Source organism: Schistocerca gregaria, chromosome 2 (assembly GCF_023897955.1).
Source record: "Schistocerca gregaria isolate iqSchGreg1 chromosome 2, iqSchGreg1.2, whole genome shotgun sequence".
In the NCBI taxonomy this organism is placed as follows: domain Eukaryota; kingdom Metazoa; phylum Arthropoda; class Insecta; order Orthoptera; family Acrididae; genus Schistocerca; species Schistocerca gregaria.
Genome location: NC_064921.1, coordinates 755,716,532 through 755,729,782, shown reverse-complemented (window position 1 = coordinate 755,729,782; position 13,251 = coordinate 755,716,532). Strand labels below are relative to the sequence as shown.

General features: G+C 37.5%; 1 protein-coding gene across 3 annotated transcripts in view; it reads right to left on the bottom strand.

Annotated features, from left to right (window-relative positions):
- The window catches only part of LOC126334949 (wiskott-Aldrich syndrome protein family member 3), a 254,690-nt gene that overhangs the window by 21,849 nt on the left and 219,590 nt on the right, over window positions 1-13,251 (bottom strand). For all 3 annotated transcript variants that reach the window (XM_049997692.1, XM_049997693.1, XM_049997695.1), the window contains exons 4-8: window positions 11,752-11,905; window positions 11,433-11,547; window positions 9,645-9,788; window positions 7,326-7,534; window positions 1,231-1,419 (exon numbers count right to left, since the gene is read on the bottom strand). In XM_049997692.1, coding sequence (XP_049853649.1) covers window positions 1,231-1,419; window positions 7,326-7,534; window positions 9,645-9,788; window positions 11,433-11,547; window positions 11,752-11,905 — 811 coding nt within the window. The remainder of the gene's footprint in view (window positions 1-1,230; window positions 1,420-7,325; window positions 7,535-9,644; window positions 9,789-11,432; window positions 11,548-11,751; window positions 11,906-13,251) is intronic.

The following is a 13,251-nucleotide window of genomic DNA, read 5'->3' as shown; positions in this document are numbered from 1 at the left end:
CTGACCATAATTATCCTCCCATCCTTGTACAAAAACAAATCTCCCGTGCCTTATCTTTCCAGTCTCCCACCACCTCCCAAAGTCCCACAGTCCGGCCACAGAGGAGCATTCCCTTCATAACTCAGTACCATCCGGGACTGGAGCAATTACATTCTCCACCAGGATTTCAATTACCTCTCTTCATACCCTGAAATGAGAGATGTCCTGCCCACTATCCTTCCCACCCCTCCTATTGTGGTATTCCACTGTCCACCAAACCTACACAATATACTTGTCCATCCTTTCACAACCCCTGCTCCCAATCCCTTACCCCTGTAATAGACCTAGATGCAAGACCTGTCCCATACACCCTTCCATCACCACCTACTCCATTCTGGTCACTAACATCACCTATATCATAAAAGGCAGGGCTATCTGTGAAACCAGTCACGTGATTTACAAGCTAAGCTGCAACCACTGTGCTGCATTCTATGTAGGCATGACAACCAACAAGCTGTCTGATCGCATGAATGGCCACCGACAAACTGTGGCCAAAAAACATGCTGCCAAACATGATACCCATCATCTCAATGACTGCTTCACAGCCTGTGCCATATGGATCCTTCCCACTAACACCAGCTTTTCTGAATTGCACAGGTGGGAAAGTTCCCTGCAATACTCTTAAGTTCCCGTAACCATCAGGGCCTCAACCTTCATTAGTCACTGTCCTCGCCCATCCAGCCCCCTCCCAGTCCCCATTTCAGCACTACACAGCCATCATTTCACTGCCACACCCCGTCTTTTAATTTATTTTTATTTTTCTCCTTTCCGCTACTGAGGAGTAAAATAAAAGTGACAACTCACCTAATAGTTTGTGTGTTGGGAGACACACACACACACACACACACACACACACACACACACACACACACACACACACACACACACGAGAGAGAGAGAGAGAGAGAGAGAGAGAGAGAGAGAGAGAGAGAGAGAGAGAGAAGGGGGTTAAGGGCTAAGGATATGAGTGTGAGTGTGTGTGTGTGTGTGTGTGTGTGTGTGTGTGTGTGTGTGTGTGTGTGTGTGTTTTACTGAATGCTGGGAAAAAAAGAAGAAGAAACCACTTGGCCAATCAGATTCTCATATTACCTTTAAGTTAAAATGCTAACAAGGAAAATGAATACTGTGAAGGGATAAACAAGTACTGCGAGTGTCAGCATCTATACATTGTAAGTGAATCCTGAATGGTACCTGTTGCTAGAATTGTTGCTTGGAGGTGCTGGTGGAGGCACTGATGGCCTCTGAGACACCCCTCTAGGGCCATTGCTACGGCTAGGGGTGTGATTGTTGGGAGTTGGATAGCCTTCATTGGGCAACGTCTGCCCTTGTGCGTAGTGCTGCTGGTACGTTGCTTCATCATATCCTCCAACATAATTTGGTCTGTAAAAGATCAAGTTAAGTTACTAATGCAATGTGAGAAGTGAAGTTTTCATGAACAGGAACAACTAGAATTCCACGCACATTGATAACGACAATCGTATTTTCCATTATGAAAGGGGCTATGGAATATTCAGTGCCAGAATAACACTATGCATATAAAATTTTTTATTAACTACTGTAACTGTCTGATATAAATGAATCTGCTTTATGTAAATGGAATACAGTAATGTAAGTTCAGTATTATCAATTATAGCAAACAAGTGACACAATAAAAAGGGATGCAGCGCAACTCTCTCTGTGGTTGGGATCTCCAAATGTTCCATCAGTGCTTATTTACTATGAATGATAGTCAATATACAAAATCTAAGTATCAGGGTTGCAAATACTGATTTTATGATAGATGAAAGTTTGTTCAATTATCCATTATCAAACAAAACGGCTGAAATTTTTAAGGACTTTGATTTTGTTCACTGAAAATTTAAGCAAATAGAAATTTATTTCAAATCTGTCTCTACCCCCCCCCCCCCCTCCATCCTTTCAAGTTTTAGGAATTCAAAAAAATAAATGAGTAGCTCTTTGTGAAATTTAAAATGCTAAATGCTAACTTTTTCTCCATTTACTAATGATATGACCAAGTTTCAAATTGAGTAGGTGGACTACCCACAATCTAAACCCTCAGTTTCTGTGTGTTTGGTGTTTGAAGTGAAACAGAAGAAAAAGAAAGGGGAGGGGGATACCACAGCATGATTAAATTGCCATTTAACAGCTACTTTTATCCTTGGGATGGACATTTGGATTGGAGAGATGTATTTTCTGGGTTCATTATTGCTAATTAACATTTATGCATTCAATAATTGTCATGACACAAATTCCATTTAATTTAATCAGAAAATTAAAATCAGTGATGCCAATTTGTGAAGGTGCCTTTGATGAATAATGGAATATGGGACAGATACGATGGTCATACCGATAAAAAACTAACTATGATATTTTTCAGAGACTGTCTTCATTTTGACAAAAACTTTACTACTTTTACCACTGCTAATTTTTACTACTATTACTGCTTGTAATTTTAATTTTTTTCTTATCTATAACATCTCATCTGACTGCCTGAGAAGCCATTATTGTGGCTTAACTCACATTTATCTGTAAATGAGATATTCAGTACCACAGTTTAAATCTTGTAGAAAAACTCTCAAAAGAAATATGTTTTTCCTTCAACGAGAATGGTTAGTCTCAATTTTGTAAAAACCACACTCTCCTGAAACAATCTGCATAATAATAAAAATAATTAAAACAAATACAAAGGGCAGTAAAAAATTTTAACAATCACCTTTGAAATAAAGTTACATAGTTAGTTTTTTTATTTGTAGTTAGACAAATGCAGTCCTGGTACATAGCCACAAAGCCATAACACACCACTAAAGAAGCCAAAACAAAATGGGCACTGCCCTTCGATAATGTGGAGTACCATTTGATAGTTCTCACATTTGGCAGCAGTGGAAATGTTGTAGCTGTGTCAGGCCAATTCAGACAACTTCTTTGACTGTCTGCATTGGCCAGACAACAACAACATTTCCACTGCTACCAAAAGTGAATTATGATACATTACAATTTTTCTTCAATGGGTAGCACTATTTTGTTTTGCTCTCCTAGTGGCAACCTATGGCATTGCAGCTCACGGACTGCATATATGTACCAAGACTTCATCTATGTACCTGTGAAAGTTCCAACTTTGCCGTCCACATGTCTAGTACAAATTTATTCGCTTAGCACCAGCACCACGAATTCTGATTACTTCGTTTGTCGCTGGCCACTTGTCACCTTTCTGTTGATGACAAGCTTCAAACACACACACACACACTTTTGGGCACTTTAATTTTTCCGGAAATCCTCTATTTCGCAGAATTGTTCCACAAACTCGAATTTGCTTTTCAAGCAACTTCCCTGCAAGTTCTACACTGTTGTTATAATTATCAATGTACAGGTGATGCCACTTTGCATAAGAAGGTGTCAATAGTTCCATTACTGTTTCTGCTAGATGTTGTCCAGTGCCGGCATATATCTTTAATGAGGAAATGTATCACGTGCTCTAATCATACAGCATCAAAATGAGTATGCCACATTTCATAATTTTTGACGGATTGTAAACTTTAAAATTTAACTGTCCATGCCATGGTATCATTCTTCCATCAACTGAGATGTTTCAACTTAGATTAAACGTTTCTTTAAATTTTTGGGAAAAACAATCAAGTATGAATTTCACTTTGAAAAGCCAGTCGGCATTATCCGGTTTATTGTTGTTGTCAGAAAAATGTAAACATGATAATATTTGTCTGAATCAGTTGAGAGATATCGTTTTGTGAAATATCAGTGTGTCAATCAATGGATTCGTTGACCAGTAATCATCAACCATAAGGATAGCAAGCCTAACCCATTTTCTAAGTTCGAGTCCCGTAACATCAACAAATTTGGCATTTTTAAATCCGGTATCCTTCTATTGCAATTTTGACTGTAATACTTGTTGGTTTCATTGCTAATATATTCAAATAGATTGTTCTCATATATAATTTTACCATATCCGTGATGCTCTGTGTATCTTTGGGAAATATGCATGGACCCGGAGATCCTTAAAATTTATTACCAAGCCTCAGTAAATCATAGTCTGCCTTTTTCCTCTGATTCATCTGAATCAGTTGGCAACCATAGCATTTGCTGTATTCTCCTTTGACGTATTTCACTATCCTCCAACGATTCTGTTTCACGTTCACTTTTTTTGATATCCAATGTCTTCTTCGCAATCGGCTAAGTCGTCCAGAACGTCAGACAAGGTGTCCGCGCAGTCATCGTAAATAATCATATTGTCTCTTTCGTCTGCCATGATGAAAGTGCACAAGTACTTACAAAAACAAAAAACTTGTTGACGTGTATAACTAATTGTTACCTAAACAAAACACCAATAGAATGAAAAAGACACTGAAGTGATGTGACCGGCCACTCAGCAATACTATGCACAAGACACCACTGTGGTGTCGCCGGTAGACAAAGTGTTAATTATGTAATAATTTTTTTGAAGTAGTGATTAAAAATTATGACTATGCATCTCACCACCACCACCACCAATTAGACAAACTACGCCCACTTAATGCCTAAACTTTAAAGCATTAAACAACTATATAGTTCTATTGCGTATTTTTGGTGACCTACCTAAGGCATTTGGCTGAAATAATCACAATATTTTCCTAGATAAACCGAAGTTTTATGGGATTAATGGTGTACTATCATATCTAACCAAAAGAATGTGGAAAGTTGTGTTGCACTTAGTAATTGAGCCAGTGTAGTCCGGGGACATTATTCTGAGTGGGGAGGAATGATCTATGGGGCTCTGCAAGACTCAATCTTAGGTCAGCTCTTGATCCTCATATGTGTCAAGTATCTTCCATCTAATATACAACAAGCAGAATTTGTCCATTTTGCAGATTACACCAGTACTGTAATCAATCCAAGCACGCATACAGCGACGGAACGGTTGGTAAACAATGTTCTTACGAGTGTAACCGACTGGTTTTCTGCAAATGGTTTCATCCTCAATTGTAGAAAGGCACAACTTACCCAGTTCTGCACTACAACCAATGGTAAGTGTAACACACTGTAAGAAAATAATAAACAGGATGGAAACTTCAAAATCCTTAGGAGTCCATAATAATGAGAATTTGAACTGTAAGAACACACTTTTTGGAACAAATTAGTTTAGACACATTTCCACTTAGAATCAATGCCAATTTTGGGGAAAGACGTATCCGTAAGTTGACAAGCTTTGCATATTTAATATCATATGGGATAATGTTCTGGGATATCTCATCTTTAACAAAGAAAGTCTTTACTGCTAACAACCTGCTGTAAGGATAATGTGTGCACTCGAAATCATCTTTTGGACATCAGTTTAAGGAGTAGGCCATTGTGAGTACAGCCTCACAGTATATTTATAGCCTCAGGAAGTCTGTTGTAAATAAATGTAATAACCCACTACAGTTCAAAAGGAACAATAATGTACATAATTACAATACCAGAAGGAAAAAATGACATCATTCACAGTAAGGTTATCTTTAGCATAAAAAATGGCTGCACACTGCTGCAACTAAAATTTCTGGTAACTTATTGAGTGATATAAAATGCCTGACAGACAGCAAAGAAATTTGAAAACAAAATGGAGAACTACTCCTATCCCATAGAAATTATTCTATTATTGTAATGTGTAAAATGTGGTGCATACGAATTCCTAACTCGCATCTGCAGATTAAAAATAATAATAATAATAATAATAATAAAACACCCTTATAAATGTTCAGCATGTAGCCATTACTTTGCAATGTGAATATAAAGCTACTCGTCCAAATCATTACAGTTTATTGTGCAAATTATGCATACAACATAAAACTAATTAACTTACTGTTAGTTTAATGTTTTCTGTTACATATTTTTGGTTCTAACGGATATAATTGAACCCCATTATACAGCATAACCACCTTGAATTTATTACATTCCAATCCAGGTAGCAATGGGTCTTAGCCATTCATTCATGGCTCTGAAATAATGTTTCCTACTGTGATGAAGTATAGATTGGGAGTCCCTGTCTGCCATCCAATGGCCTATGACAGAAAGTGAGATATACAAAATCAATGCCTAAGGGAGGTGGGTATATAGAGATAGAGGAGGAGGAGGAGGAGGAGGAGGAGGAGGAGGAAAGAACGAACGAATGAACGAACACAAGGTGGGGAAAACAGTAACAAAACTGTTTATTATTTTAAAAGTTATCTCTGTCACTGTTAATAAACTTATCCTACTGTGAGACAGGATGGCAATGAATGTCTTTCTTCAGGCTCTAAAAATATGGAAATCGCATGGGGTGAAATTGAGACTGTATGGAGGATGTGCAAGGGCTTCCCTGTGAACTTCCTGCAGCATAGTCAAAAACCATCTTGGAGGACCCACATGTTTCAAAGGTTATTTCAACACACCGTAGAAGTTTCCCATGAACTGGTGCCTCTATATTTGTTTCAGACGAAGATGTGCCCGCCCAGGTACAAATGTGATTCCACAGGCAACCGCAAACTTATTTCCATATAGGTATCCATCATCATCTCTCACAGTGGGATACATGTGTTAACAGTTATAGCAATTACTTTTGAAACAATAAACAGTTTACTTACTTTTTCAGTCTGTATCATTTTCTTACAACTGTTCCTTGTAAGTCAACTGCACTGAGGACTATGCTTGTACAATGGCCTGTCTCTGTATAAATATCAGCCAGTTCCAATCTATCACTACTATACAAGACAGCAGTGGAAATTCCTCGAAGCAATACGTAAAATAAGGGAAAAGGCAACCACTCATCTATACCAGATTGATGGGTGAAGCAGAGAAATATGTAACAGGAAACAACATTCATACTAGCTTTCATCCCAAAACTTCTTTTCCATTAGGTGTACTGTGCTCCATGAATTGCTCCCAATAGGCGAGTGCTTACCTTTCCCTTATTTCAAGTATTACTACACAAAATTTCAAAAAACACCTCAATAGTTTTCAAGTTTAAATAGGCAGTTCTCTCAAAGCATGTTACATACATGATGACTTGTTGGCACGGTGGTAGTATTTCATAAGCATTATCTGTCTTTTGAGAGACTATGTATCAGCCCTACAGAGTTTTTATTATTAGGAGATGGCACTAAAATATTTCAGATTCAAAATTAAAACTACATGTCGTTTCAACACTCAAAACAATTATTTTCACCTTATCAAAATTATTCAGTAGCTTTAGTGACACCTCACTTTTCATCAAAAGCACTAAATATATGTAAGTGCCCATTGTGAAAAAGGTTAAAAAAGATAGAATGACTGCAACAAACCGATAGTATTGCTCCGTAGGACTATGTGGGGGTGGAGGTGCATGACGTGGACTGTAGACACCAGTGGAATTGTAAAGCGACGAGTTGACGTCATCTGGGTATGTGCGCCTCAGTTCAATGCTGTTGGGCCTGGGCGGTCTTGGCTCAGACACAAGCATAGTCTCATCCACTATCTGCATTTGTTGCTGCTGGTGTTGTGGTGGCAATGGCTGCAAAAATAGAATCAGTAGTTACGAAATTATAGACAGAAGTGTAAAGTTCTTAATTTTACGAATGCTCCTGTCATTATTAGCAACCTGAAAAAATTTGCATTTTGTGGTAAATATTATTAAAGTCTGCTTCAAAAGCCAACACTGTGAAAGAGCTTGATAGATGCTACTTCATAGATGAACTATTTTATTAGAGATAGTTTGAAATAGTTGTATTTTCTGCATATCAATATCAAAAACTTAAGAAATATTTGGTTACTGATATTGCGTATCTTAGTACGAAGCCTAATTAGGAAAAATAATAATTTGAAGTTGTTTGCAAAATAAAAAGTGCCCAAATGCAATGAAGTATCAGTGTGTTCCAAGCTCTAGTGCCACACCAACATTGGGTGGTTGAATGGTCTGGATAAGATACACACCACTTAATGCTACTTAGTACGTGGTACCTAGCTTCTCAGAACAAGGGAACGTGTACATCTGTCTGTTAGCAAAAGTTCAAATGTTGGTAAAGTTCAGACAATAAATTTGGAAGTTTTAGGTAGCAGGTGTTTTGAGCTGTGGTTGTGTCAAATACCTGCAGGTGTGTGGCCTGAGCTATTTCCATATTTATAACACTGTGAATCTCAGAAAGCAATTGTGCTACAGCCATCACCAAATGCTTCGAGTTGCGCACTGCTCATTATTTTCTTATTTTTACATGAGTAAACAGACTCTGCTGGTACATCATTGTGTTAAATTACAATCCTCAACATCAAAGTTTATCAGCAATCCCTATGACCATATACCAGTTCTGCTTTCACACAAATCACTAAAAGATGCAGTAACAACAGGAAGTGGGAGGGGTAGGATGATTTGAAAAGGAATTAATGAATTTTGTTAAGTTGGTACTACAGAAGTGAGGCCTTGTAAATATTGTCATACTTGAGGGATATACCTCTCCACTTAACTGGGACTTTATCCCTTCACTTTTCCAATGCCTCGTCAGTACAAACTAGTTTTCTTTTTCCCGGACTTGTTGCAATTTTCCCATATCACATAAGGATTCTACATTTTTTAGATCCCAAGTCAACATACCAATCCAATGATCTGATTAGTTCCAGACGTTTTCCTTGTATGACAAATAGCTAAAATCCACTCTTTCCTTTCTTCCTTCAAGTCTGTAATTCTTTGAATGGAAGACTTTTTAATTCAAAACATCTCTCAGTCTTTTATACAAGGACAAGGAAAGAGACATGTCTAGTGTGATTATGGAATCTCTGCTAAACTCCCTATGACTGTCATAGGTCATAATGCCTCCACTGGACACTACTTTTTCATCCGTAATACGCACAGTCAGAATGTAAGAAAGCTTGCAAATAAAAAAAATGTTTTAAAATTTGTACCTAGTCACGAAAAGTAACTCTGTGGACAAATGTATTTCCAAAACAATATTGTAAACTAGGGATCAACAATGAGGTTTCACTGTTTTAAACAGAGTGGCTTTGTATTCAGAAGGACAGAGGCTCCATCCATCCAATCTGAGAGCTTTAAGGTGGATGATCAAACACCTCACAGATACCTTACTGCACAAGCTCTACAAGGTCACCTATAACTATGGATGGCCTCCCGCTGGTCTCCTTATCGTGAACATTTTGGCTACTTGCTGCGAAGTGAGTACCACTGATAAACCATCAGCTTGCTCATAAAGTTAGGCTCACAGACCAGTACAGCTGATGATTAATTTCCACTGGCACTATGTTCTGCACATTCAAAATCTTTATCACTAATCGCATTCCACACATGTCAGGAGCTCCATTTTTAACTACTGCTATGAAGCTACTTGAGGTGTCGGGATGTTCCATAAGCACATGTGCCATGCCGCATTATTACTGTGTCACTTATAAGCTGTCTCTCTGTGCAACACACTGTTTGCTAGCTGTAGGACAAGTGGAAAACTTACTTTATGGATGCATGTCTAAGGAAAATTGTTTTTTTTCCTTTACCACATTGCTATATCAAGTCTTATTTCACAGTGTGCACAAGTCTTCACTAAAGATCCCATTCTTTTCCATACAATATGCCAACTGGATTATCACGAACACCAAACCCACAGAAAGGACTGATGTAGTACCTGAGGTGACCGGTAGATTGTCTGCGGCATGATGTATTCCCCATGGCCTACAGCAATCATTAGCTGGCGCTCCCTTGTGTTGTGGGGCTGGCGGACCCTCTTCTTGTGTCTGCCACCCCCACCTTCTGCTCGTGGTCTGTGAGGCTAAAAGGTGAGAAAACATCCAGTTAGTTAACACAAACACAAAAATTGCTATAGGGGTTAAGTTTAGTCTTCGTTTCACGAGTCTTAATTGTCATGAAAAAAATGTACATTTAAGATACAGATGTACAACATATGTTTAAACAACAAGCTAAATAACACACGAATTTTTGACTTCTAATTTTGTTGAGTATAAAAGAATATGGAATGGAAGAATAATAACAAAGAGATAAACATACCAGATTAAAATCTTATGTAGAAAAGTAAAAACTTAACAAATGCAGTCTGAATCTAATTCTCAGCAAAACTGCTGCCCTCTGAGTTGGGGAAAAAACCATGCTTGTTTATTTTAGCAGAATCATAAGTCAAAGGAAATGTGGAAGAAGAGGGTATATCTTTCAACCTTAACTAGTCTGTCTGGTATATGTATTATTTCTTAAAAAGTCTCTAAAACAAATAGTATATTTTTTGTTCTGATATCTCTTTCAAATAAATAAATAATGCATGGGAGACAAAAATGTAATAATTTAATGTTCAGTCGGATTACCACACAAACAGTTAATTTCACTCTCATAACATCACTCTGTTTAATTTACATGACTTTTACATTAAAGCACACATTGTCTTTAATTGCCTTTATACATTTTATACAGGGCAGTCAGAAACAGTCTGACATTTTTTTAAGGATATTGCAAGCAGGGTTCTGCTGAGAAATGATTATTAAGAAAAACATTTGATATGGAGCACTGTTTCAGAGTTAATTTCAACTGAAGTTAGCCAATCAGATCACTGCGTGCACAAGATCAAGAGGCCTGCTGAAGTGGGAGTGTCGCCGAACATGTTACTCATTTAGTTTTAGGAAATGAGACTAAAGAGTAATACAAAACCTGGACATGGGACAGTAGCAAGGACCGAACCTGAAACAAATGCTGAGCCGCCTCATGCGCTATCATCAATGCTATGAGAGCAATTGCATTAATTGTGCCTGGAAGCTTGCTTAAATTTAAACATACAATGGCCTGACTATCTTCTATGTTCATTAACTCTGAAATGGTGTAATGTATCAAGTTTTTTTCCTAAATAATTATTTCTCAGCACAACCTACCCTGCAACATCCTTACAAGTTTTCAAGACTGTTTCTGACCACCCTGTATAAACTTATTCACACGAAAACCACAATGTTAAGTGCACACAAACTCCAATTTTGCATGCAGCACTCACTCACGTAAAAGGGAGACACATTGCACTTGCCTCACACATCATGTTTGCTAGCAACAGCTCAAACTGCCAAAAAAGTGAGAAAATTATTCACTAGTGTTTATTAGATATGCTTCTGCTTTTATCATTATCATTATCATTATCATATGGTATGTGCACACATGGCACTGCTCATTTCACACAATTAACCATCTGTATTTACTATTATAAGCCAGAATGGCGGCAAGAATGGGGAAAGACCTATCAAGTTAAAATGCAAGTATAAATACTGAAGACATTGGTACTGTTATAAAAACACTATTTTTGTGTAGTTTGAAACTTCCTGTACCAAGTAGTTCAATAAACATACAGTTACTCGTTACAATATAGTTACACAAATACTGTTTCATTATGGGCAACTTTCAAATCTAAAATAATAAAAGGTTTCACCTTTTTTCCACGGTCATGCATAACACGTTCAGTGTCTTTCAGCATTTCCTGTCGCCACAAATCAAAGAAGTAGTTTGCATCTGTGTAGAATTTAAGTCCATCTTTTCCATCCTCCCTGTAGGGATAAGGCAATCAATTAGAAAGTATTTGCTTAAAGCTGTTAATGAAAATGTTAAAAATCATTTTGAAACAAAACACAGTCAAGGTTAAAAACACTGCACACACTGCTGAATAATTAACCTTCCTTTTTTTTCTCCATCCAGTGAAAATACATTGCTTAATTAATTACATCAAATTAACTGAATATTTCCCTACATACCTGTATTGGTTCAGTTTGTCTAAAGGTGGTGGCTTGTCGCATTGCTGGTACATTTCCATCATTGCAGTGGGCATTGTATCCCTAGAGACCACTTGCTGGTCAAACACTACAGAACTTTTGAAGGCTTTTCTCAAATGTGTGTCTTGCAACGAAACTGTAACAAAAAATTTAAAAATAAGAGACATATTAATATCTCAGTCAGAATAAATCAAATTAATACATTGCGTAACTGGTGAACGTTCCTGAATACAATGCAGTACCTAACTGAAGTCAGCATAAACCAACCACACTATGAAAGCTTCATACCCACGCACAAAGGAATACTTCATCTTGGTAATCACAGTAAGTCTATGTGCTAAAACTGCTGCAGCATACATAATTTACCACTACCACTACCACTACCACTACCACTACCGCTACCACTACCACTTCACAGTCCCGCTCACTATCTACAAATGACAATATGTGAACTCTAATAGCAGCAATGAGCTACAAATAAAAAAATGAATCCCATATCAACTGGAATACCAACATGCAAAACAAATGACAAGCAGGTCATTCCATGTCAAATCGCCCAATAATTCTGGTACTGGTAACCCTTCATCTCAGATTTTCATGAAATTTTGATATTAAGTTATACATATAACATAAGAATAACTAATAACAGAAATGCAAAAAAAAAAAAAAAAAAAATTAATAAAAAAAAAACGTAAGGCCGAAACTGAGCCAATGAAATGAATTGCAGCGATTAAGTAGCATCTTAGAGTAGCCAGTGTAACTCGTTACAGACAGAAAAACATTCAGGCAAAAATATTTGATTGGAAAGTTGGTCATAAGGAATTTGGAAAATGGACTGGAACATAATGGTCTGATGAAAGAAAAAGATCATTCTGAAAGGATGAAACAAATTTGAACACAAAGGAAGGCCAACTGTCAAAAGCGACATTGATGGATTGTACCTATTGGGCCCATAGTTGAATAATAATATGTTTTTGGATGGGGTCTGTCTTTAGCAAAAATATCTTAGCTGATGCATAACTTTAATTCGGTCATTGTAGCATAATTGGTGAATGTGTGATAATGGATGTGTTGTTGTGGTATTCAGACCAGAGACTTGTTTGATGGAGCTCCCCATGCTACATGCTACTCTATCCTATGCAAGCTGCTTCATCTCCCACTGCCTACTGCAACCTACATCCTTCTGAATCTGTTCAGTGTATTCATATCTTGGTCTCCCCCTATGATTTTTACCCTCCACAGTGCCCTCCAATACTAAATTGGTGATCCCTTGATGCCTCAGAACATGTCCTACCAACCGATCCCTTCTTCTGGTCAAGTTGTGCCACAAACTTCTCTTCTCCCCAGTGCTATTCAGTACTTCATTAGTTATGTGATCTACCCATCTAATCTTCAGCATTCTTCTGTAGCACCACATTTCAAAAGCTTCTATTCTCTTCTTGTCCAAACTATTTATCGTCCATGTTTCACTTCCATACATGG